General features: G+C 43.1%; 1 protein-coding gene across 4 annotated transcripts in view; it reads right to left on the bottom strand.

Annotated features, from left to right (window-relative positions):
* The window catches only part of Glrx3 (glutaredoxin 3), a 29952-nt gene extending 4138 nt beyond the window's left edge, over positions 1-25814 (bottom strand). Inside the window, exons 1-10 of one of the 4 annotated variants that reach the window (XM_051145516.1) lie at positions 25647-25814; positions 19092-19200; positions 11533-11607; positions 10701-10902; positions 5464-5636; positions 5211-5272; positions 3319-3376; positions 1660-1712; positions 280-319; positions 98-190 (exon numbers count right to left, since the gene is read on the bottom strand). In XM_051145516.1, coding sequence (XP_051001473.1) covers positions 98-190; positions 280-319; positions 1660-1712; positions 3319-3376; positions 5211-5272; positions 5464-5636; positions 10701-10902; positions 11533-11607; positions 19092-19200; positions 25647-25744 — 963 coding nt within the window. In that variant the 5' untranslated portion in view covers positions 25745-25814. Of the gene's footprint in view, positions 1-97; positions 191-279; positions 320-1659; positions 1713-3318; positions 3377-5210; positions 5273-5463; positions 5637-10700; positions 10903-11532; positions 11608-11761; positions 11851-19091; positions 19201-19988; positions 20135-25646 lie in introns of those variants that run through there. The other 3 variants (XM_051145517.1, XM_051145518.1, XM_051145519.1) reach the window with 3 other exon arrangements.
* Between the last annotated feature and the right edge of the window lie 1577 nt (positions 25815-27391).

Genomic DNA, 27391 nt, shown 5'->3' with positions numbered 1-27391 from the left:
TGAGGCTGGAGAAAAGAGGAGCCAGACAACACCAAAGCTGGATGTTTACACATGTCAAACAATTCAGCTGTTGAGAGGAGCAACGAAGAGCCCTTACCTTGACAATATCCAATCCTCCAACAAGTTCCCCTCTCACATACAGCTGAGGGTAGGTTGGCCAGTTTGAGAACGTTTTCAATCCCTGACGCACCTAAGAAACAACAGAAACCCTGAAGCCTTCCCACCAGACCTTGTAAGTAAAGCTAAAACATGGGGTGGAACAGAAAACCCAGAACTTACTTCTTCATCCTCCAGTATATCAAAAGTTTCATACTCAACCCTGCAAAAAAAAAGGGAGAGTGCATTTTAGCGGGTATTCACTTTAAACAAAATAATAAAATAAAACCTATCAGTGTTTTTACTACAGTGAAGAAACACAGTCACTGCTAACAAAACTTACTGAAGAAAGCCTACGTAAAGCAACAGGGATGACTTTTATTGTTGGGCTTGTCATTCCAAGACAAAATTACTAGGTCTTTTGATGAACACTATATAGCAGGACCTGGCAAAATTCTCTTAAGTATTTATGGTATATATGTTAGTATTATATGGTGTGGATAGATAGATAGATAGATAGATAGATATGTTGTTAGTATTATACATATTAGAAGGACAAGGTATTTGTGTGAAGGTCAGAGGACAACTTGTAGAAGAAGTCAGTGCTCTCACTCCACTATTTGGGTTCCAGGGATCGACTTAGAGCATCAGTCTTGGGGACAAGCACCTTTACCCTCTGTGTCATCTTGCTGGTTCCCAATATTTCTTTAAAAAGAGCTTTTTCTTTTTTTTTTTTTTTTTTTTTGGTTTTTCGAGGCAAGGTTTCTCTGTGTAGCCTTGGCTATCCTAGACTTGCTTTGTAGACCAGGCTGGCCTCGAACTCACAGTGATCCACCTGCCTCTGCCTCCTGAGTATTGGGATTAAAGGCATGCGCTATCACACCCGGCTAAAAAAGAAGAGCGATTTTTAAAAGGTCATATTCAGACTGTGCTGCTTAACCGCCTCTTTCCTGCTCCAGTTCTACAACTTCAGAGAACAGGCTATTTACTCAAAGGATAATAGGAACACATACTGTGATCTGGAAAGAAGCAGAACATGAAACAATAGAAATAAACAAAACATTTGAAAACCCAAAAGAATTTCTCCACATAGATGGCACAAAAACCAACCAGAGAGTCCCCACCTGACAGCTCCATCCCAGGAGCTCCACCACTGGAGCAGAGATTTAGACAGCTCAACCCATCCTATTCTAAACAAAGGACACCAGGGGCCTCACATCCCCCAGGACCTGAGTCCTGGCAGCTGTGAGATGCCTGATGTAGGTGCTGATGACTGAACTCACATCTTCTTAAAGAGCAGCACACACTTAATCACTAAGCCATCTTTCCAGCTCTGAAAACACAGACTTCTAAATAACAGTTCAAGTGTATGATAGTCTCCCTGTATTTCTTTATGCATGATGAGAACAAGGGCCAGAAAATTCCATTTTGGTCTAAGTTAAAGCATTCAAAAAAAAACACTATAAAAACTGGACATGGTATGTCAATAAATATTATGTAAATAGGCTTAAACAATAAAACTGTAAAGTACCAGTGGCAGAACTAAACACAAGATTTACATACCCAGTACTATTCAGTATTTCCAGAATTTGTTTGCTGAATCCACATTTTGCTTCCTAAATTATTAAAAACAAAAAAAAAATTGTACATTTTTTTCTCACAGACCCAGTGAGTGTGTCCACTTCAAATGATCAAGTCAGCACCCCAGCCACTCTGCTGGCCCAGCTCCTGTGCTTCTTCCATCCCCTCTGAAGTACTGGTGCAAGCTGACATCATCCCAAACAACCTACATCCGACTCTGGCTTTAACTTCTTAAGTTGAGGGATGTGTAGCAGCTTAAAACCCTTGCGGTCAGAAGTTCCCCTAAATCAAACCCAGATCACCTATACAGAATCACCTGACTCTTTCCTTGCTCTATGCAAAGTGATAGAACAAGTTAAGCCAGATGATCATTTTCACACCCCACGGACCATTAGTCACTTCCTTTAAACTTACCTCTGCACTGTGGTGTCAGCTAGGTGAAGGGATTGGAACCCTATGCTTTATTTAGGGCCACAGACTCCCCAAGCCCCAGCTATCTTGGGAAAGAAGCCTGACAATACAAAACTTAAAAGCTCCCAGGACACCATTTTCCAGACACACAAATTCTTCCTGGATAGCCACAAGAAATGTGGAGAATAAAAGTCTGTGTTCAGCAATCATGGAGCGAGAGTGTCACTTCATCTTTACTATAACTTATTGTGTTTATTGTTTATAAGCACACTGTCCCAATCAGAGTCTATGTCTTAACACAGTGTTAACAACGTGCTAAAATTATATTAATGTCTTCCTTATTACTTCCAACTCGTTAGGTGCTTTAAATAATGGGCTTCACTGAGTTGGTATCACGGCAACCCTTATGGCAACCTGATGTTAAAACAGTCCTGTGGCATCATTAGGTCTGTTCACAAAAAGACATCACCTGCCCAAGGTGGCTTGTCCAGAGCCTGGGCAGCTTCAGCACTCCACCACCTTACCTTTCTGAGCTTTAGTCTCCTCATCCTAAGAGGAAAGCAAACTGCATAGCTCTGCCTGCCTCAGGCTGAACAGGTGAAACTCAACTGTTAACAGCAAAATGTAAGAGAAATGACAGGGCTAGCTTTTTAAAACCACCACTCTAATCCCAATCCAGAAGAAGATCAGCTTTCACCAATTAATGAGTGAAAGGGGACCTATCAAACTAATTCAGTAGGTACTTTCAATAAACTACAAGAACCATCATATTATGACTGAGAATTGTGGTAGTTTTACTCACTCATAACCAGGTACCACAGAGCACAAGGGGCACAGACTATATGGGGTTTATTTCCTACTCTGTGGACTTAAGGCCAGGAACCTCAGGACTACCCAGGGAAGTATATTTGCCCACAGTCCACACCCTCAAACAAAGGGCGCTGGGACAGCAACTCAGAGAATCAGCTAAGTGCTAGCAGTGTTGACCACTTCAGCTGACAAAGTTAGGCAGCAGAAAGAAATGCACCCTGCTGAGATGCTGATGATAAAGTTAAGCGAAATGGAGATTACTTTGTTTGATCTCCATAAGTACCAATTAAGGCCTGGATAACTTCCTGATACCACTACAGCTTCATTAGCCAAACCAGAAAAAGAAGGCATAACTGTCCCCTTGCTGCAGATGTTAACATCAAAAGAAATTACAAATAAAACCATTTTTGAGTTCTTTACCTGTTTGTTTCCTTTCATAAAGAGCATCACAGAAGCTTTATTGGTCAGCACTTTGAGCCTGAAGAGAGAAAATTGATATAAAATGGCTCAGCTCAATTATTAAACACCACTTGTGCTCTGCTTCATGAGTAGCAGGCATAGTTGAGGGATAGCAGGATGGCGGCTCACAGCGTTGAGTGGTACTAAACAAGCAGAAGCACTGACACTTTCCTTTATTTCATTCTCTCCCTGAGCCACTGTAAAACATAATATGGCTTTTTAAGGCAACGAATGTTCCTTCAAGTTGCAATTTAAGCCCATCAACTTGTAGTACCAAAAAAATAATAATAACCAATTCAGTAAGGAACTATTTGATGGGGGGGGCCTATGTATTGAGTCATCTAAAGTTCCCAAAATGAATCACTGAGCATTCTCCCATCATGATGCTACATAATGCTCTTCACACCAGAGCAGGGCCATGAGGGTAAGAAAGCAAAATCTTAGCCACCCCCCCCCAACCACAAACAGCTAAAAATCAACAGTTCTCATTTTAACTTGATACTTCATATTTTATATGCCACCTGTCAAAAAGCAGGATCTAACTTGCTGTGAGGACTGTTAATCACCCAAATTTAGAACAAAGTTTAGTCACAAAGGGAAAAAAAACCAGTGTAGAGACAATGGGTCACATCATTGTCTCTCTTGTAGAATAAAACTGACACTAGTCAAGTGCAGAGATCACACAGGCCATGACACTTAGAGGACTCAAACCTAACCAGACGATCTAACCACCTAGATCCATGCACCACAGGTCACCCTACTGTCAGAATACATGTCATTTTGCTAGATAGGAGTCCTTTAAATTACTATCCAAAAATATACCAACCACTGCTTTCTGTACTGCTCTAGCCAATATCCATGTATGCCTGCAGCTCAGGAGAGCTATAGCAGCACTTTAGGAAAGAAGATCTGACGAAGACAAGGCGGCGGGAGCAAGAACAGCCTACAGAGGAAAGCACAGTGCCCAGCGAGTCAGGGAGATGAAATGCAGAGCCACCCTGGGAGCAGCACAGCCTCAGGGTCAAGGGCCACAATGAAGACCACAACGGGGCCCGTGTGGTATCCACAAACACCACTATCTTCTGAGGACAGACACTAACGAGGCATTAGGTCAGCATGACATTCATACAACACTGTTCCTAAGGAGTACTTGAATTTAGTACAAATGAATGTTTTTTATTAACTATTTGTAGAAATTCTCAAAATGTGAAGTAGCAAGAAAATTATAAACTCAAGCCTCTACTAACAGTTGATGGGCTCTGGCAAACTTCAAGATAAACTCTTTGCAATTTTTATTAAGATAAAAATGTGAATTAATAAATTTGCATTTATTACAACAGAGTCCTCTTCACAAGTCCCTCCATACCAAAAGCCACCATTTCTACAAAACTTCTGAAGCAGGCTATGATCCCTCATAAACAGAAAAATGGTTTCACAGCTCCAGAGTTTGCCTGAATTTTTTGACTTAGAGAAGCCACGCAGAACCTTAGCTTTTCCCACTAAACTCTTATCGCACTTAGGAATTACACATGACAGTTCAGCTGCACTCAAAAACACAGGGGTGCTATGCTCACACAAAAGAACAGGAACCAAATAAGGCCTTGGACCCAATGAAAGTGACATTTCTGCAGTAGCAAGTATACTCTTCATAGTGGCTAAGCCAAGCTATAACATCTACAGTCCAAATGAGAACATCCCGAGTTTGCAAGATTAGGTGGTGAGGAACACCAAGCCTGACCCCCAGCAGGCAAACACTGAATGCTCGGTGTCTACTCAGAAAGAACAATGCAGTAACAGGACTTACAAACCGTTCAGATATGCAGAGCATACGCTGCCAGCTCTCCAGCACTTACCTTTCTTCTAACTTGGGAGCTTTGGGACAAATTGTATCTAGCTCTTTGGATGCTTCCAGCTCCTGAAAGAAGCACATTATTACAATATAAACCACCCTGGCCACCCCCAATGTGGAATACTGACAAATACCTACCAGAAATACTGAGTTCTCATTAGTAAATTTTGAGGTGCAATAAGAAATACGTGCTTTCAATTTATTACAACACTTTAGAAAAGTGTGCTCTAAACAAATTGTCTACAAAGAAATCTAACCTTAATTATGTCAAGTCCTCCTACGAGCTCTCCAGAAACATAGAGCTGAGGATAGGTGGGCCAATTAGAGTATGCCTTGAGCCCCTGCCGAACTTCCTCATCTGACAAGATATCAAAACTGCTGAACTGAATATTGTGTTTGTGAAGGATTTCCACCATCTGCTTGCTGAAACCTGCAACAGAACAAGGAAATAGAGAATTCAGCATCTCTCACAACCACAGTGTCCAGGGGACAGAAATGCCCCCCTCGCCTGCACAATGATTGATAAAAGAGGAGAAAAATAAATGCTAAGATCTTACTTAACCTAGAGCCTCAAACAGCTAGAATTTAACATACGCATCAGCATAATTACAGAGAAGTGTGGTGTATATCAAGCTGCCCTGTGACTGGAGACAGCATTGTTGAAACGGAGCAGAGCCATGAAAGCCCGGCACAGGCTCCACCCTGACTTAGGACAAAGCCCTCCATGGCCGCTCCCTCTCCAACAGAGGGCTGACTAGGACACCTAGGACAGCTATTTTAACCACTGCTTGACCACAGTGAGACCCAAGTGTGGTCCTTACTACCATTAGTGAACCTGTGCACACACTTCTGCAGGTGCTCCTCATCTTCAGCTCTGAGCAGGATGAGTGGGAATCAGAGTAAGAAGTGCTCTTTGGGTCTGAGGTGAGCACAGGACAGCAAATGTTAAAGCCATCTCTGTTGTTACACACGAACTGTCTATAGACTGATGCCATTCCCTCTCAGCTTATGTTATAACTTAATAGATTCTTTCCTAAAACTATTTACCTTCCCTAAAGTGTGAAGTATGATGATTTATTTATTTATTTTTAGCTACACTATAGTGACAAATTATTGTCCTGTGAGTTTGACTTTGGTGAAGCAATCAATCTTCTTAGTGTTCACAATGAAGAAAAGGTGTGAACATCAGTCTTATGACTCTATAAATCCAGGCTGAAAAGAGGTCACTTTTCTTCCCAGATGCTAATTCTTACCAAGTAATATCTCCAAGTCTGAACCACTTTCTTCTTTCTTGCTTCACCACTCATTGAGACATACTCTTAATTCTCTGGAATATAACCTACACTACCCACTACAAATCCCTTTAGGATTTCCACACGTAAGCAATTATTTTCAAAAAAAGAAAAAAAATCATGAAATCCAGCATAAGATTAACTGCAATGGTTTTACCTGACATCACCCAAAAGCACATTTCCTATTAAAACCATGGGTCTAGGGCTGGGCCCCACGCACTTCCCAGATCTGCAGCTGCTGAGGTGAAGCACCAGCGGGGTGAGCGCGCAGCACATAAGCTGCTTCTCCTACAGCTGCAGTGTGGCGTTCATGCAGAGCCTGAAGTCAAACACGGCTTCTCAATGTTTTCACTCATCTGGGAGTTCATTAGTAAACAGCTAACGGCTGACTGCTGATGGTGATTCTGTTCCCAATATATTAGCTCGTTTCTACTGTAACTGGCTGAGAAAAGGCTTTATTTTGGCTTTAGGCAATTACATGCAGACTAGAAAGATTGATTGGTAGGGTTTCATTTTTAAGGGTTAAAGTGGCAGGCTGGAAATGTTATGCTTAAGGATAAAGTAGTAATAAGGCTTTATTCTAATAACAAAATATTTATACACTCCTGAAGGAAAATGCATGCATGCAATAGAAGCACTTAAAAGTTTAAAAAAAAAAAATCTCATTTACCACAAAATCACCATTCCTATCTGCAGTCATTTCCACTTGTGACATGAGTAATAAGCCTAACTGCCACATTTACTAACTACCTAAAACAGACCCTTAAGAGTATTTTCGCACTTGTGCTTTGCATCTGACTCTCACTGCTGAAGCTCCCACAGCTCCCAGCTTTAGCTGCAATAGCTATAGAGTCCCCCAGGAACCGCATTTCCCTCCTAAAGGACCTCAGTGCTTTACAAGACGTCCTCAAAGGTAAATGAGTTCTCTTCCTATCGTCATGAGACGCCAGAAGAGAGGCAACTCAAGTCTGTGGGCTGAGGCCCTCTCAACACAACTTAGAAGTCTGCATGAGCTCTGCAGACGGAGCCTAGAGGTAAAGCAGAAGGGGGCTGTGGCTTGTCCTGGTTCTAGGACAGGCAGGTTTGGGAAGTGTAATGAAGTGTAAGTGTTATCCAAGTTTTTCTGGGTAACACAAAGCAAGGTGAGGGTCACGGATCCAAGTACAAGCATAACTCCACTCCATCACATATGCTGAGTCAGGAGCAAAGCAATGTTGATGGCAGAGTGCTCTCACAAGCAAGTCATTCTGTTACATGACAAAAAGTTCTGAAGTCCACAGAGGTGAGGTGTGTTTTCATGAAGGGGCAAGCCTACTCTTTACTGCACTGTCAATGTGGAGCACAAAATCCACACTAGGCAGGCTCAGAAAGCAAGAACACAAGTAAAGCCACTTATGTTTCCCAAAAATAGGAGATGAAAGGTGAAGAGAGTGCATACCGCTGTGCACAAAAACCAGAGAAGGAGGTGGCCAGGTAGTCCCCATGAGAAGGCTTTCCAGCTGACCCAGCATGGACACTTTATTACATACTCTCCAATAATCGGTGTGCTCTATGTGCTAGGAAGGAAGGCACATAACAAAAAACCAAAGTATCAAGAAAGACGCGGCTACTTACAACTGTTAGAAAAGTTAGGAAGATGGCATCCAAACAGAAGAAACGGCAGTTAAACATTTATGCACCTAACAATCTCCTTATCTTTTTCCTTTCATTATCTAAATGCCTATAAAATCTTGTTTTCAGATTGCTCTAAAATGTTTAAATTTTCTTTTTATTCTATTTATAGTCTGAATGTCACAACATAAAAAAAAATTTTTTTAAGAAATCATAAATTCAGTTTAGTGAAATAAAAGGACTATCTCTAGATAAGCCAAATTGAGAAAGACAAATAATACATTTTCCCCTTGTATGCAGAACTAGATTTTAAATTGTGTTGTGTGCCTTTGTGTCTGCGTACACGTACATATGTATGCGCGTGCATGGGTACATGGACAGGGAGGGACATCACAATACGGAAAGGAAGGGAGAAAAGAGGTGCTCTAACAGAGGAGTGAAATGCATGCAACAGGAAACTGACCAAGAGAGGAAGAGAGCCAGCTGGAACTGAAGGGGCTTCAGATGGTGAGGGGCAAAGATGATATCACAGTCTAACATTGCTTACCTAAAAGTTAATTTTTAAAAATGACTATTTTTACGTTTGCCACTAATGGTTGAAAAATTCAAGAGCCCCTGCACCTTCGGAGACAAGCCACATCCCAGCACCCCCCCCCCCCCCCCCAGTGCAGCTGAAAGCCAAGGCAGTACCTGAGCAGGGCAGACAGTGGCAGGACTGAAACACTGCACGTGGCACACACCCCACCTCTGCTTCCTGGGAATACTTTCCCAGTCAATCTTGCCTCCTGCCAGTTTCACTAGGTTATTAGAAAAGATTGAGAGAGTGCTACTGCTGGGTTTCAAAAAAGACGAGGGTACTCAGTAAACGGTTTGCTATGTTTAACAGGTTTGCTCACATTTTACAAGCCTTCCTACTGTCCTTCAGACTGGAATGAAGGTTAAGTCCTTAAATAGACAACATGAAACACCAGAGAGAACAACAGTTCCAACGCCCATTAAAAATAAAGTAACAAGAAAACACCGTGAAGACGGCTTGTTCCATGTCATTGCTTAACTCGAGGACAGACCCAGGAAGCTTTGCAATTCTGACTCAAAAAGACACTGCCTGGGAAACCTTTCAGGCAGAACTAAGAGAGAAAGGAATCACTACTTCATCCTTTTAAGAGAACTTAAACACGATGCTTTACTGGAAGAAGTAGACTGCTTCCTGACCACAAAGGAATAGTTTAGAATAGAACACACTCAGAATGGCAGCTTGGCTCTTTCCAGTCACACTGGACACATAGTAATCCTATGAACTGCATATCCGACTTTCCTGCCACCTATCTTAATAAATCCCCTCCAGTACAGTTGAAACAAACAGCCTTAGAGTCTCAACAGAATCATCAAAAGGCATTAAAAACTAAATTATGCAGCATAATAATGTTGTAGCAGGCACAGTAAAAAGGAAACAACATAAGCTCAATACCAGAGGGGTCAAATAATTACAAAACTTATTTAAAAATTACAAGCACCCTCATGTACAGAAAGTACATATGACTATAAGCCAAGACTCAGTGATCTTTAATCTACTAACAGCTACCAACTAGAAGTGACAGCAGTGGGTGAAAAATGCCATCATGAGAGCACAAGAGGCAAAGCAAGAAGACACAGGGCAGACCCAGGTCCTAATGGAAGCCCTCAAGCTTTTAAATTACTAAATCTGAACAAAAAGATGAGAAGGAGGCTGCCAAAAAAGAAAAGTGTTCAGAGCAAAACTACACAGGCCAGAGACGCTCAGGAGCTAAGAGTGCTTCTGCACAACCACCAGGCCTGGAGTTGTATCCCAGCACCACATGACAAGCCACAAGTAACAACATGAATCTAACTCCAGCTCCTGGAGGATGAAGACAGGAATGTGCCTGGGACTTGTGAGGCTAGCAGGTACCAGAGACTGCCTCAAAGAAGTAGGTGGAAACTGAAAAAGAATACCCAATGTCCTCTTTTGGCAAGTACACACATTCACAAAGACAGACAGTTAATTATCTTAAAAGGGCTGGAGGGACGACGACCCAAAGGTTAAGAGTGTTTGTTGTTCTAACAGAGGACCCAAGTTTCAATCTCAGTAACCATGCTGGGAAGCTCATTTGCAGCCCAAGAGAATCCAACACCCTCTTCTTGCCTCGTTGGACTTACATGCTATACTCATACAAAAGACAGACATACAGAAAGACAGACACACACACACACACACACACACCACACATACACACACACACACACACACACACACACACACACAAATCTTAAAAATAAATAAAACCTACACAGTAAAAGACCTATTAACAGAGATGACAATAAGGCAGGTAGCTGGAACCTAATCCTTCCCAGCTCTGCCACCAGGTGTGCAAGTTACCTTTGTAACTGAGGGTTCAAATATGAAACACAGAGAGCCTGAACCTGGTGATTTCCAAAGACACTTCTCCGGCTCCCATGTCCTCCAAAGATTTGTATGAGGACACCAGGAAATATAACCCACCTAATACTATACACATCAAAAAACACCCACAGGCAAGGACATTCTGTTCCAATCATGAGGATCAACTCCTTACCACAGCGTGGTTCTTGAGGTGTTCCCTTCATGAACAGCATGCAGGGGGCAGCGTGGGTCAGCTTTTTCAGGCGAAGGTTGAGATCTTCTTTAAGATGCTCATTAGCACTAGGAGGAAAGGATCCGCTAGACACGTGTCGCTGGACCTTTTTGGTCAACTCTGGGGCATGTGCACCATCTAACCGGTCGACTTTCTGAGAATTCTGAAGTTTAAAATGTCATTTAGAATAAAGTGGTATTCCTTCATCATCATCTATATTTTAGACTCCAAGGTTATAGGAAGTACCTACAGCTCTAGCCAATTCTTCAAGGTACCCCTGTTTTACTGAAGGGAGAGTGTCTGAGATTAGCAGCTGCCTGAGCTGCTTCTCACTTAGAGACCTGCATTTTGGAACATGCTGGAGAAGCGCTGGCTTGAATAGACCTACTGAACACAAATGAAGCTCTGGAGAGCTGTGGTAAGTGGTAATACCCCTGGGTGCCTGAAGCAGAGATTTGCACTCGCTTCCCAAGGACTCATTAATCAAGAAGAACCAGCTAGACGTCTCTTTGCATCCAGGCCCATGCCCTCAATAAACCACTTCAAACCTGGGAGCACTAGTCTGCAGGGGAAGTCTGGATTCTGGTCAGGAGGCTCCAGTTCTGGCTGTGGGCTGCCCACTGCCCATGGCAAGCAACCAGCATGCTCCTCATCAGTGCAAAAACTGACAGAGTACCAGAAAGAGGTACAAGGCTAGGAGCAATAAGGAGGTCAGGAGAGGATAAAAGAATCATAACACCCAGTCCCAGGAGCCACTCAGGCGGACCACCTCTGGGACCTCTTTCATCCTTACCTTGAAGAACAGGAAGGTGGGAACAGAACTAATTTCATATTTTTCAGATACTTCAGGAACAGCTTCGGCTTCCAGCTTTAAAATAAAAGAATCCAAGCTTCATTATTACTGGTCCTTTTTCTACTTTGATATGTAAATCAGTTTCACATGCACTGTCCCTTCAAGTCCATGGTATTTTAAGATTATAGGACGAAAGTTTATGACACATTTACATTTAAATGAGACTCACTGGGCTGGCATGTCATCCACGGAGTCTGCAGTGTCAAAACAGGTTCAGAGGTTTTTATTTTGTTGCACATTTCAAAAGATGCCTGGAGGCTGTGAATAAAATTTTTGGTGCACTAGTGACCTAGTAAATTTTCAATCATATGCAGCTACTACTATATTGAAATCCATAAATCACTGACCCCAGTTATGTCATGATTACAGTGCTTATTTTCTGCCCACAGCAATTCTTGCTGTTTGCTCTATTGACTAATTTCAGGAGGCAGTACATCATGACTGACAGCTGCAGCTTTCTGCAAATTATGAAGCAAAAAGGAGTATTTCTTCAATAAACTATTGATGTCTGATAAATTTTACTTTTAACCCCTACATGGCTGCTGGACACTATGCAAACAGCCTGTCGGTTGCTTGCACTCCGGACTATTCAAACATGTAAACTCATTTTGACTAAGATGACTGCATTTCGTCTGATCGTTTCCTTGAGGCCCCTCATCAAGCATGATATGATGTGGTATCTGGCACATGGGTTTCAAACAGATTTAGAAACACAATTTCTAGATAATTAGAACACAATTACTATAAGGTATTTACGTAGATCTTTATAAATATACTTTGAGGGAAAACCAAGATATATTATATTTTTCTCTCATAGGACTGTCAATTTAATATAAACTTTTTGAAACCAATAAAAACCTGTATTCACATTATACCTACAGGAAATAAAATTTATTGATAAATTATATTGTTAAATGTGTTTAAAATATCTATACTGAGTTTCTCTAAGACTGAAAAGATTTCCACTGGGCTTGAAATGTGATTTTTTCCCTCTGCTTTACCAACTCAGGCTAGTTGTGTTGGAATAATGCCTTGCCAGCAGAGGCACTGTCCTACCTGCACTGTCTCATGCTGCCTCACTAGCTCACTTCTCACAAGCTTGTAGTGCCTTCTTTAAGAAGATTTTTAATTGCTTTCATTTTTCAACTGTATTTAAATGATAACGCTTTAAATCTTCAACTAATAACAGCAGTCCTCTCATAAAATAGGCAAAAAGATACAAGAGCAAAAAGAGAACAGTCTGACACAAACATTTAGAACTGACTACTGTTTTAGAAATGTGTGTGCTGCAGACAGAATGCTTCATAAAAAAGGGCAAGCTTGGAAGCATTGGATGGCCAAACACTGCCAAGACAGGATAAGCAAGTCTTCAATGTTTCCTGCCTCACAAATGTCTGTCAGATATACTGGGCCAGAAGACTGAAGATGATGCTCCAACGTTTTAGAGAGCTATGTGTGACTGTTCAGACAGCAAACTGCCTGTCATTTTTCTCTCTCTCTTATTATTAAATTAGGAAGCTGCTAACCTGCACTTCCTGTTTACTCAAGTAATTAATTTTACTCCTCAAGTTTCTGATGGGGTGAAGACCAAATAGTCGAGAGTCACAGTTGAGCCTAGTTGTTTGGGGACTGAGATGTCTTTAGGTCTAGACAGATGCTTTAAGTTGATAGAGATGAGATATGATAGGTATTGAGTTACATTCAGAATTTTAGACTCACTGAGACAGGAAAATGCTTTACTCAAGGTTGCCAAATACAAACAGCCAAAATGCTATGAATGTAACATGAATGTAATTCCTGAATGTCCTGTGGCTCTTTTGCTGTACGCTGTGTAGGTGTAATAATATAGATGTATATGTTTTTAAAAATTAATAATAAAAAAAGTGTGTGCTGTTTTTTCTTTCTTAGGCACAGTTCCGTACTCAGACCAATGGTGTCCACGTGTCATTCAGCAGTTCACTCTTTTCTGAACACTGCTCACAAAGAGACCCTACCTCCGGGGCACCTGAGCAATACTTAAGAGGACACATGTCCTCCGACCAGAACTCCTACCACAGGTCCCCTGTGCTATCCAGATCTCTGCTGCCACTCCTGCCTATGGAGCACCGAAAGTGGCTTCCCCCTCAAAACCAACCTCCAGAAGAATAGCTCTGCCTCAGAGGCAATGGGGACAGACACACACACAGAAAAGGGGACAGGATTGCCACTACAGCCACAATAGTTCTCCAACGCATCAGAACTGTCCGGTGTCCTAACACCTGTGTAGGTAGAGCTGGAGCAGACGCTGCCAGGACTGTCTAGCATGCTGGTATGACCTCTAACACCACAGAGAAGAAGCTCTGCAGCACTCAGCATTATTTGAAGCTATGGCTCCAGGACAGTATAATGGCCTTAGTAATGAAAATAGGAAATGTTTTTAAATGACCTGCATATACAAGAGTTCAAAGCTAGCATTCATAAACAGGCAGCTCCATACCGTGAGCCCTTGTATAAACTAGATGAATAAACCTGATAGCCAATAAACCATCATTTGTGGACATGCCTATAAGCGTGTTCTGCCCAGCAAGAGGCAAACTGTTTCTCCTCAAACCCTGAGAGTACCACCCAACAGGGTAAGGCCTCACAAACAAAAACAACAAAGGAAAGCTGTGTTCACGCTCTCCACTTAGGCTGGGGCACTTCCCTCCCCCATCCATACAAGGACCCTAAGTTATGAGTCTTTGTGCTCCTGCCCCAGGAGCTCAAGCTTTCCACTATCAGCACCTTGGAAACAGGCATCTGGCAGACTACACAGCACCACCCCTGCTTCTCCAGTTTGAAGAGCCTCTGAGTGAGGTGAGCAGATTCCTTTATCAAAGCCCCTTACTTATCTGTAGCTCCATGTCCCACACTTATGTTCGGATACAGAGATGCAGCTTGGAAGTGTAAAATCAGTGCTTATGTCATTATGCCACATGAGGCTTTCCACCACTACAGTCAGAAGAAAGACTGCACTTTAGGGACTGCATTTGCCCACCCTGCATCTTCACAATGCCTCCTGTGGGAGCCACTTGTGCCCTACCCTGAGCAGCTCTTCAGAACCTTCCCAAGATGTGCCTGTGAGAAGGGATGAGAGGTGAGAATACTGGGGGGGGGGGGGGGAAGAGTCCTCATTCTTTTGGGGAGTATGAGTTAGGAGTTCCCTATGTAGTCTTGGCTGGCAAGAGTATCCAGTGCTCTTAACAGCTGAGCCATCTCTCAAGTCATGAAGGTCCTACAATAGGCCTCAATGTAACTTAGTAGTAGAGCCTAACATAAATATGAGGTCCTGAGTACAGTCCCCACACTACAAGGGATGGCACAGGGGTGCAGAGCACAGCAATGTAACTTTGTAAGTGCAGCAGCAGCCACTGTCAGTGGTTCCCAATCTTCCTAACACTGTGACACTTTAACACAGTTCCTCATGTTGTAGTGACCCCAACCATAAAATTACTTTCACTGCTACTTCATAATTGTAATTTTGCTAGTGTTATGAGTCATAATATAAATGTCTGTTTTCTGATGATCTTAGGCGACCCCTGTGAAAGGGTTGTTCAACTCCCAAAGGGGTTTCTACCCACAAGGTGAGAACAGCTGCAATAAAATACAATGAGATAATACTGAGGAGAGCAACATCATAACACTCTCCCTAAACAGCTGACTCTAATCTTTGAGGGAGTTTACACTGTTAGTAATGGCTAGTGTTAACTCTCAACTTGACAAAAGTTTGAACCACTGTGAGATCAGCCTCTGGGCTTGACTGAGAGGGGTCTATCCTATATTACCTTGATTACATTCAGATGGAAAGACCTGCACAATGTGGGTGGCATCAAGCCCTAGGCCAGGGATCCTGGGCTGTGTAAGTGGATCAGTGAGGCAAACATTAGCATGCATCATTCCTGTTCTATTTTGCATATGAATGTAATGTGAGCAACTGCTTCAAGCTTCTCCAGCCAACAGTCCCTACTATGATGGCCCTGGAATTACAAGCTAATAAACCTTTCCCCCGTAAGTTGCTTTTGTCAGAGTATTTTATCACAGCAATAGGAAAGAAACTATGGCACATGGCAAATGAGAAATGCAGAAGGGGAGGAAAGATTTCCTACAAACTGGGCATGATTTTTTCCCAACCTTTTCATCACAGGCAAAGCCTTGAACCTTCTTTCTCCTTCCTACTTTCTTTCCCTTCCAAGCATCATATTCTGGAAGATTCTACCAAATGGACAAGCATGTGTTCACACGGCATCCCAAGCCTATTCAGCACCCAGAAGGCTGATGCAGAAGATCAGGAATTCATCCTTCCACCCACCCATCCACATCCACAGATCAATAAAGCGGATTTCCATTTTAGGTAGAGATCTGACTGTGTATTTTGAAAAGAAAGGGTGCCTAATATTGTAATTAGTTATTTCACTGTATTCTGAGTAAGTTTGAATCTTTTTGTCAGGCATTAAGCAATAGAAGTGTTTCCTCAGGGCTCAGAGGTTTAGAGTACTGGCTGCTCTTCCAGAGGTCTTGAGTTCAATTTCCAGCAACCATGTGGTGGCTCACTACCATATATAATATGATCTAATACCTTCTTCTGGCTTGCAAGTGTACATGCAGGCAGAGCACTGTATACATAATAATTAAATCTTTAAAAAAAAGAGAAGTGTTTCCTCAAAGTTCTTAGAGATGTGAGAGCCTATAGAAGGACCCAAGTTTCAGGACACACTGGATATGGCAGCAGTTAAGGCAGAGAAGGAGCTTGCTCATCAGAGAGTGTATCACCAGTGCAGCTTACAGTGCCATCACAAGTCAGGGAGCAAGGACCTCAGCCGAGAACGTGAAAGCCTTGCCTCTCAGCTTTCCGTCCTGAAGGGAACAAGCTTCACAACTCTTACCAGAAATGTGTAACTTGTTTGTCTAAGCTGGTATCTTATTAATTAAAAAATTAAGTTCTTGGTAGTTACAACCTATTTAAAACAGCCTATTCAAGACTACCTGCTAGGCTGAGGATGTAGCTCAGTTGGTAGCGTGCTGGCCTAGCATGCAGGAAGCCCTGGTTTGATCCCCAGCACCATATAAGCAGGGCATGATAGCGCCCACTACAATCTCATCACTCATGAGATGAAGGCAGAGGATCAAAATCTCAAAGTCATCCACGACTACATAGTAAACTCCAAGCCAGCCTAGGATACGTAAGGCTCTGCATCAAAATAATAAGAATAAGGAGGAAGAGGAAGAAGAGGAGGAAAAGGAGGAGGAGGAAGAAGAGATGTAATTTACTTTGCATGAGAAAGAGAAATAATTTACTTTGCATGCCAACCAAAAACATAGATTTTTTTTTTTTTTAAGATCGCTTATTTAAATGACATTGTGAGTCTATCACCGAAGAATGGAACAATCACTTTGTTTCACAGGGCAAAAATGCCAGACGGTGGTAGCACATACCTAAATCCTAGAAACCATTAAAAAAAAAAAAAAGCAAACGAATACATCTTTTTTAAAAAGCAAATAAAAGTAAAGGAGGTGTAGTAGGACATGCTACAGGAGGCTGATGCAGAAGGCTGGCTTGAGTCCAAGAGTTTGAGACCAGCCTGGGCAACACAGCGAGACTCCCAAGTCAAAAAGAAAAGATCAAAAAGACACTGATGGGGGAGAATATTAGCCTTACTTCAGCAATTTCCTCAAGTCTTAAATTAACATAAACAATGCTGTCATCCCCTGAAACAGCAGATGCAGTCAGGTTCAGATACCCCTGAAAATCCAGCAGCACCACACACCTCCAACTCTTGGCTCACTGCGACACTTAAGCACTTGAACAACTTAAAATCTCACTGCCAAGTCTGGTACCAATGTGAGAAGCAATTCTATAGTCGCTTTAAATAAATCATTCAGATGGCAGCTGAGAACAGCGTGTTACCTAAACCAGTAACATTATACGTATGAAAGCAGACATGGGCCAATTACCATCATCCCGACTAATTCTATGATTGAAGCGTTTAATCATTCATTTCACTTGTAGTCATTATCTTTTATCACTGACCAGACATGCAGTTTTAATGTCCCCGTCTATTATTTATAGTGGACATTTTAGGGTTACCTTCTAAGGTTACATTATGCATTTCATCTGAATTTTAAATAAGTCCTTAAATTTTAAAAAGCTAGCTATTATATTCATATTTGCTCTATCTGCATAAGGAAACACTGAGAGAATTCATACAAATTTAATACAAATGGTTACTTATGGGGAAGGACAAAGGGTTGGTAGGGAAAACATGGAGTAAGCCTTCTCAATGTCCACTTTGCTATCCTGCTTGGCATTCTGAGCCATCAGAATACAACACCTACTCAAAGCACACACACAAAAAAAATGCTATCTATACAAATGCTGTCAAAAAATGGAATCACCTACCTCAAAAAGGAATTAAAGGGGCGGTGATGGCACACGCCCTTAATCCTAGCACTCGGGAGGCAGAGGCAGGTGGATCCCTGTGAGTTCGAGGCCAGCCTGGTCTACAATGTCAGTCCAGTACAGCCAAGGCTACACAGAAAAATCCTGTCTCAAAAAAACAAAAAACAAAAAAAAAAGAAAGAAAGAAAAGAAAAGAAAGAAAGAAAGAAAGAAAAGGAATTAAAAAATTAGACGTCAGAAATCTGACCTATAGACACCCAGCAACTTCATATGGTTTCTTACCTCATATACGGGTGTGTTTGTCAACATGTATTTTGAACTCACAATTTGTGGTTTTATAAATAAGGTTTTGGTTTTGGCTTTAAATCCTAAGGATTCAGCATTGAAGCTCAGAGGCACAAGCCACTGATCCCAGCAGGAGGGAGCCAAGAAAACTGAGATCTTGAGGGCAGCCTGTGCTGTGAGACCCAGTCTCAAAGTAAATAAATACACTCTAAGAATTAAGACTTGTGAATATAGAAGATCCCTCCTTTCCCAGTAATTCATTATTCTCAATATGTATTTCACTGGTTTTTAAGTCTAAACCAGTATTACTTCCTGAGTACTAAGACTACATGTGTAAAAGCAAATCTGCTAATCTCCACGCACAGCCATCAACTTCCTCTTAGAGCTCAATCTCTCAAAAGGCAACAGAAACTATAGGAAGGGTGCGGGGTGCTGGTTATAGGGAGGGGCAGCAATATCAACCAACCTCAGCAACCTGTTTAATACATAGAGTTTCTAGAATCATTTTCTCCAACATGGCTACCTTTTCAATGAAGTCTTAATTAGTTACTATCTTGCCAAAATTATCCAGTGAATTCTCTGGTCGGCTTCTGCTGTCAAACATCTCTGTCCTTTGCATGTTTTGTTGTGATTTTTATATGTCAGAAATGCAACATTAAAAGATCTGTCAAAATAACTTGCTACAAATGTAACAATTCAACACAAAATTCAAGTATCTGGAATTTCACAGTTTCTTCCTTTACATTATAAAATCTAGTCAGAAATTAATAGAAGATATAAGACTGAAAATTTATAGTACCTTCACAAATGAAACATGAGGGTGTTCTTTAGCTAACTCTGCCATGACATCATTCATCTGTACACACTGTGGAGCCCATGGTGCCCAGAAATGGACCACAAGGAGTGACCTGTAAATCAACAAACACATTTGTATTATAGTAATCCTGGAAGCAAATATTGACATAGATCAAATTCTCCTATCTAGGAAGCTAAGAATTCAGTTGTACCGGGCAGGATCAATGCCAGTCTTCAGACTCTTTTGGATGAATATTCAAGTTAATAGGATTTCTTAAATCAAGATTAAGCTCCAATAAATGGTTCTAAATGCCCATTCATCTCAACTAACAAATATGTCAATTATATTTTCAGACCCATGATGAAAGTGGAGACTGAATTTCTTAGAAGCAAGCTACTGCTGAGAAATGGTTGTAGACACATTATTACTATTAATCTCACATATCTTTGTGACAAAGGAATACAACTGTGACCACAGGAGAGCAAAAAAGTCTTCACAGTAAAGGCAAACAAAAAGAAAGCAGGGCTGCGATCACGGTTCATAGACGCCCTTTACAGTTATGCTGCCAGTGGGCCCTCTGAGCATCTCCATAGGAACTGACAGTGGAGTCACATAAATTAAAATAAATCTTTTAAAAAACAGATGAGAAGTGGGATCCTACTCATAACAAAAGCTCTCATAACACACACAAGAGTATGAGAAAGATTATAGCAGAAGCAGCAGGAAAAGGTGACAGACCACAATCTGAAGTTGACTACAAGTTCTAGCTTAGACACTGATGGCCACTGTCGTACTGGAAGGAAAGGAAGTCTACTGGAGTATTAGTGCCAGGGCTCAGGCACATAGAGAACCTCGGTTCTCTACAGACCTGGAAATCAAGAAATACAGAGTCAACCATACCACAGAGGGGACAAAGGAGACTGGTGCTCAGTTGTCTCTGGCCACTGCAGAAATCCACATCAAGGGATCTGGAGTGAACAGAGGAATCCAACAGCATGGGGCCCAGCTTGACTTTGGTGCAAGGAGCAATCCCTAGATGCTTGTATGGTGCAGGGACAATGCCAGTGCAGACGGAGAGCTGAAAATCTGAGGCAGCTGTAAGTGCAAGGTTTCCAAGGAGTTAGGAAAGGAGCCAAAGCAACAAGAACAGTGTCTTCCAGTCCAAAGCCAAGGAATTAAGAACAATTTAAGTGATGTAAGAAGCAGGGCTGCGGAGGGCTTAGAAAGAAGGTACCTAAAGTCCTGGTTTTGCTCAAGTATAAAGTGAGGTCATATACTGAAACGGAAATGGAAGCCCAGTGTGAAGCTTCCAGAGTCTGAGGCACAAGAATGAGCAGGAGTTCAAAGCCAGATTGAATACACAGTAAGTTCAAGGCCATCGTGGGCCAGTCAGGCCACCTCAAAAATGTGAGGGGGGGACATGAGGGGGACACAGAAGACAAGGACTAACTAGTTAGAAAAGGTGATGAGAAAGCCATCTAAGAGGATGCAAAAGGCAAATAGGAGGCTCTACCTAGGTAAAAAAGGACATTGTACATTCCATAAATGAGTTACAATTTGCACCAGACACTTGTATCAGGCAGATCTTTGAAGTGAGCACTTGAGCCTAAGCTGATAGCAACTGCTGTATCAAGCAATGTTAGCTCTCCCTTAGACATTCAGCTAGACCTGTCTTTTCAGTCCTCCTTACAGCTGTCTGGAGCCCATGAACTGAGTTCTAGACTATAGAACACGGAAATCCGCCCTTTTAAGCATGTGCAGGTTGTGGCCACACCTCCCAACCAGGGAAAGCATCAAAGAGAGGTTCCCAAGGACTAACTGTGGCAAGCAGAAAAGCAAGTCAACAAGACTTTATCGAGGAACACCTGGGTAGTCTGACATGTAATACACCCAAATGCTCCAATAATGAAACACAAGTCAACTATTAAGGCTGGAGCAGGAGGGGTGCGGAGAGTGCTGGGCAGTGGTGACACATGCCTTAAGCCCAGTACTTGGAAGGCAAATGTAGGCAGATCTCTATGAGTTCCAGGACGAAACCCTGCCCTCCAAAACAAAAAACAAACAAACAACAACAACAACAAAAATTTCTCTAGAGATGCACACAACCACATAGACAAGTCTGGAAAACAGCCAAGGCAAAGACGCTAGATTAAAGACTACCATAAAACCCAAGACAGTTTACAGTGATGAGGGTAGCGGTAGCACAGGAGGAAAGACTTGTTTAGTACTACTATGCAATTTTCATTCTGACATGATCAAATCAAGTAGCTGTTGTTTATCGTGAGAACATGTCTAGAACTGGAAGCACTGAACTACTGCACACACCTGCACTCTTCCCTGAGCATGACAGCCTACAAACAAATACAGTTTCATTCATTTGTTTAGAGAATGTGACAGAAACTGACAACAAGCATTGTCGTGAGCATCTGCTACAGAATGACCTGAGGTAAACTGCTTGAAAAGATACGATCTCGAAGGCTGTGAAACTGGCATCACTTCATTCATTCATTCATTCCTCTCAAACAGAGAGGAAAGTTGTAGCAGGGCCCCCTTGAGGTAAATTCTGACTTGGCTTCACAGAACTAAGGTGCTCTTGATGGGCAGTGGGAGCAATCACAGCACAGATAAAATCCTCACAAGGAAATGGGGAGGCACACCTGCAAGTGGTCCAGGTGTGTGGCAGTGGCAAACACCTGACAAAGCAACTTAAAGGGCTTATTCTGAAAAGAGAAAACAAAAACAAACCACAAAACCACTTAGCAGACATGGTAGCGCACACCTTTAATCCCAGCACTTGGGAAGCAGAGGCAGGTGAAGGGTGCCCTGGACATTCAGGGTGGGTCTTCCCATCTTAGTTAATCATATCGAGACCCATCTCAGAAATGCCCATGGACAGGTCTCCTGGTGACTGTAGCTCCTGCCAAAGTGAAAATCACTATTAACCACCACAGGAGGGAAGGAGGGCCAAAGACAGGGAAAGAACTATGCAAATACATATACATGAAGTCCAAGAAGAAGGAGAGCCATACTGACAGGTCAGCGTGGTTAGAGAAGCTCTGGGACTTGAAGAGCCTGTTTCCAAGACAGCCGTAGTGCAGTACTGCTGCACATGAACAATACTACAGTTTTGAGGTATTTATTCTAAGAATTAAAAATACAAAGATTAGGAAGGCAGGTATCTTCCTACTACTACAGAAAATAACCAAAAAGAAAAAAACGAACAATTATCTAATAGCTTCTAAATGACTAAAACAAAGTACTTTTAAAAGATTTAAAATTTCAGCCGGGCATGGTGGCATACACCTTTAATCCTAGTACTTGGGAGGCAGAGGCAGATAGATCGCTGTAAGTTCAAGGCCAGCCTGGTCTACAAAAGTGAGTCCAGAATAGGCAGCTAGGGCTGTTATACAGAGAAACCCTGTCTCAAAAAACAAAACAAAACAAAAAATTTAAAATTTAAAAAATATTTAATATGTTAAAAATCAAATTTGCAAAGAATTTTTATTGACTTAAGTAAATGCTGACAATATTGGATTGCTTTTAAAAACTAGAATAGGTGGATAAAGATGTAGCTCAGTGGCAGAATCTGGGATGTTTGAGGCCCTGGGCTCAATCCCAGCAAAGTTTAAAAAAAACAACAACAAACAGTTTAAGAGAAGTGACTAGGCTTTGTTACCAGTATGAGCACAAGTGTGAAAAACAAAGGAGCAAATCTGTATGCAATGATGTCTGCCTACCAACCACAGCACTCAAAGAGTGGAGGCTGAAGGATCAGGGCTCAAAGTCATCCCCGGCTTCCTCCCGAGTTCCAGGACAGCCCCCATTATAGGAGTCCTGGCATCAAAAAGAGGAGGGTGAAGAAGAAAGCATGAACACAGAGACGACTTTTGTTCCATTGGCATCAACATGGCTTTGAATTCTTTCAACATCCTGGAATGTCAGAAAGATCAAACAAAAATGTGTTTTGGTAACATCACTGCATAAGTTTAACGTGAATAGCTATTTATTTCTATTGCCCAAGATTGCCTTATACTTACATAACTAGCTCTTATTTTGTATTTAAGCATGGGATGCCAATTATAAGCAGATATAATGCAGAGATGTGGTCACCCTCTTGTGTGTTGTATGTAACCAATCTCTCCCTTATGACAGTGGGGCCAGTAAGCCCAATGCAGTGTTGGCGGGCACTTATAGAAAGATCAAGTTGAAAAATCTCACTAACATGACTCCCTTACACCCTGCACTGGTGTTCAAACCTAGAGCCTTGCTCATGCACCCCACTGCTGGCTGAGCTGCATCACATCCCAAAATATCTGAATATTTTAGCAGACATAATAACCCTCAGTTCTATAATCCCAGCACTCGGGAGGCAGAGGCAGGTGGATCGCTGTGAGTTCGAGGCCAGCCTGGTCTACAAAGCAGGTCCAGGACAGCCAAGGCTACACAGAGAAACCTTGTCTTGAAAAACCAAAATAAATAAATAAATAAATAAAAATGCCCTCAGTTCTCCATCAATAAAACAATTAAGAGCGCAAAACCATTTGTGTTCTATTATAGAGTTCCACTACTCCCATCATTCATCTGCAAATTATAGTACCACTTACTAAGAACTGTCATATTCTGGACTCAAGTGGTTTATGAATGGGCCAAAACTCTGGTACCAGTACCCATCTCCCACCCCGACTACATAAGCCGGAGCTGAGCTTTCACTAACTTACATAGACATCAGATTAGATGACCTTAATATAAAAAGTAAATTTCTGGCCTGGAGAGATGTCTTGATGATTAACAGCACTAACTGCTCTTCCAGAAGACCTGGGTTCCATTCCTAGCACCTACACAGGGGCTCACAACAACTGTAACTCTAGTGCCAGGGGAGCTAATGCCCTCCTCTGGCCTCTGAGGGAATTGCAAGCACATGGTGCACAGACACAGGCAGGCAAAACAAAAGTACACATAAAATTATTTTTTTAAGTAGATTTCAGCTAGACTGAAAAGCATTGTCATGGAAATGACTAAACCCACAAGTGCTATTTAGTATTCTTAATGGCTTCCGTATCCACCACACAAAACAACTCCCTCCCTAAGTGTCACACAACACTGCCCACGGTGCCCATTCAGACCAGTCACTCACCAGAGAAGGGAACACTGTCTCCTGAGTCATCTCAGGCATACACCAGTGACAAGAATACATGCAAATGGGTCTGGGTTTTATTGCTGTTCTTGTTTTGGGCTCCCCTGCCCCTGGGGGAAGAATGAATGTTTGTTTCCTGCTTTGTTTGTTGGAATAGAGTCTCCCTATATACCTCTGGCTAGCCTGAAACTATGAAGACCAAGCTGACCTTGAACTTGCAGAACAAATGGCATGTTAACTTTTACCCACTGAGGCCTACTGAAAACATGAAACAGAAAAGCAAGCCAAGCACGTGAAACACACACACACACAAAGAATCCTCTCAGGTGATTTCAGTTGAAACTCTGCAGGACAAGTCCACACAAGCCCTCCTCATCCCCTGAGGCCATCCCCGGTGTCCTCCACAACGCCTCTGCCCGAAGACAGTAGATACCTGGCTGGATCAGTCAGAACCCAGCTTCTACCAGTAAATAAATGGCATTCTCCCTTTTCCTTTTCCTTGGGGGGTAGAGGAGGGGGGTGTGAACAGTACCAAGTAAACCTGAACCGCAAAAGAACTGGGAAGTTTTGTTTTGTTTTGTTTTTGTTTGGGGCATTAAAGCTTGAACTAAGGGCTTCGTGTGTACTGAGCACTAGTTACACCGCCAGCCTCCGAAGGAGCTATTTTATATTTAAATTCTCTTCCACGCAGATGTCAGCCAATCACCACTCTCCCACCTGCCCACTCCGCTCTGTGAAGATGCCAAGGCCCCACATTAGTGGAGAGAGCTTCCGGTACGCCAACCACGGCAGCACTTTAGACGGAACCACCACAGCCCTGGGGACACCAGCCCACTCACGCAGGAAGAAGCTGGTGACGAGTGACGAATCTTGTCCCAGGGCTACTGGCAGAAAAGGTTGGGGGACCCCAGGCAATCGACCCTAGAACCCCTAGTTTCTCTGCAGCCCGAGGCTGGGCAGCATCACAAGGAGCCACGTGCACGCCTTCTTCGAGGTGGTTGGGTTTTTTTTTTTTCCCCCTACGCATACCCGGGGCTGACCCTGGGGCGTCTTGTCCAAAGGCGAGACCTCGCACGTGCACTCGGCCGCTGCAGACCCACCCTAGGCCAGCTGGCGATTCAGGAAAAGCCCCAGACCCCAGCTGGGCCTGCAGGCCGGTCACCAGGCACGGCTTCCCGCAGGAGGTGCCACATGCGGGTCTCCGGGGACAGGCCCATTGCACACCCGGGCCGCCGCGCTGCGTTTCCCTGTCCTACCCGGAGAGAATCCCACAGCGGCCCAAGCAGGCTCGCCGTTGGGCCGCGAGCTCAGCTCTGGGCGTGCCGCGCTGAGCGGCCGCCCTCGGGGTCCCTAGGCCCTGGCCCGCCGCTCTCTGCTCCCCACCCCCGACCCCCGACCCCCGACCCTCTCTCCGCCCGGCGTACTTGGCTTTGAGGCGCAGGTGCTCTTCAAACTGCTGGGCCGAGATGACCTCCTCCACTACCGCGGCTGCCTCAGCAGCCTCGGCCGCCCCCGCCGCCATGCTGCAGCCGCCAGACACTAGCAGTGGAGCGCCGGCGGCTCGATAGGGCGGGACGGACAGGCGAGGAGGCTGCGCACGGGAAGCCACGCCCCCTGTGGTCGGGGCCCCACCCCTGGTTACACTAGGCCACGCCCTCCGGCCCTGTGCGCACACCATAAGATCGGGAGAGCTTGGAGTCCTAGAGGCTCGCGACTCGTGGCGCTGGGTCAGGGTGGTGAAGCCTTCCTGCTCTGTGTTAGTGTTGGTCTTGGCCCCCCTGGCTGTTGTAGCTCGGGACCTTCCCTGGAGCTCATAAACCTTCAATAGCAAGGGATGTAAGTGTATGTGTGCATTTTAAGTCAGAGTGAAGTCAGATCAGACCGTTTGCAAGCTGAAATCTCACATGAAACTGCATAAAGATGAACTAAGAAGTCTAAGACTAAGAGGCAGTAGTGTGTGAGCACAACCCTGACAGGCCTTGTACCTCAGTTCTGGAAGAACCTCTAACACCTCTGGAGGTGCCCTCTGAACCCCAAAACCAACCTTTCAGTACCGCCCTGTGACACCTGTTACCCGTTGCAGCCTTGATACAGCAAGGCCTGAATGGCCTCATTGCCTCTAAGTACCATAAGGCTCCCTTGTAAGAGTTCCTGCATTTTCCCACCCAGGCACAGCCTCCACTACCCTCCTACGTGAAGCCAGCTGGGCAGTGACTCTCAGGAGCTATTTTCTCCACACTTTCCCATGCTAAGGCAGAAAGTGTTCCCTAAGTTTGAGTCCAGCCTTGGTAACAGTAACAGATTACATGTTGAAATGTTTTATTTTGGGTATATTGAAAACTAAATTTACTCCTTTTTACCTTTGTCTCACTGGGCCATTTTGAATTACACAGGAGAGTCCCTTGTGGTGCCTCACTCCTATTTCCTATTGGCAGCCCTGCTCAGGAGATTACAAACAGCCCTAGGAACCATGTCACAAAAGGGCTTGAGAAATACAGCTACTTAAAATGGAAGTCGCAGTACTCTAAACAGGACAAATTGTGTTTAATTCTTGGCTGGAGTGGTAGAACCCCAAACCTCAGACTGTAAAGAAACAAACATACCGCAAGTACCAGTACAGCCACAGACACCTCAGAAAGACAGTGGGGGTCACACACAGACATTAACACCCTGGTTATAATATTGTATTACAAGTTTACAAGGTTTTACTATTGACAATACACACAGTGTCTCTGTATCCTGCCCCCACCTTTTAAATGTTGAAACAAGTTCTTAAGTAGCCCATGATGGCTTAGAACTCATTATGAAGCCAAGGCTGGCCTTGAACTCATGGTCCTCTTTTATCTAGCTCCCATATGGTGGGGCTATCGGAGGTAGAAATATATATATTTATATTTATATTATTATAATATAATAATATATTATGTTATATTATATTATATAATAATATATTACTATATTAGTAAAGTATCAAATGGACTATTGTTGTTATTGAAATACATTCTCAAGTGGCCCAGGCTGGCCTCCAATTTACTGTGTAGCCAAGGTTTGCTGCGATCTCCTGATCTTCCTGTCTCTACCTCCCCCAGAGCAAGCATTCCTCTTTTCATATTAAATGTGTATGAATCTACATTTTGGAATAAAAGGTTGGTTGACTGAAAACAAAAAC

This window comes from Acomys russatus, chromosome 5 (assembly GCF_903995435.1).
Source record: "Acomys russatus chromosome 5, mAcoRus1.1, whole genome shotgun sequence".
Classification (NCBI taxonomy): Eukaryota; Metazoa; Chordata; class Mammalia; order Rodentia; family Muridae; genus Acomys; species Acomys russatus.
This window is presented reverse-complemented; position numbering and strand designations above follow the sequence as displayed.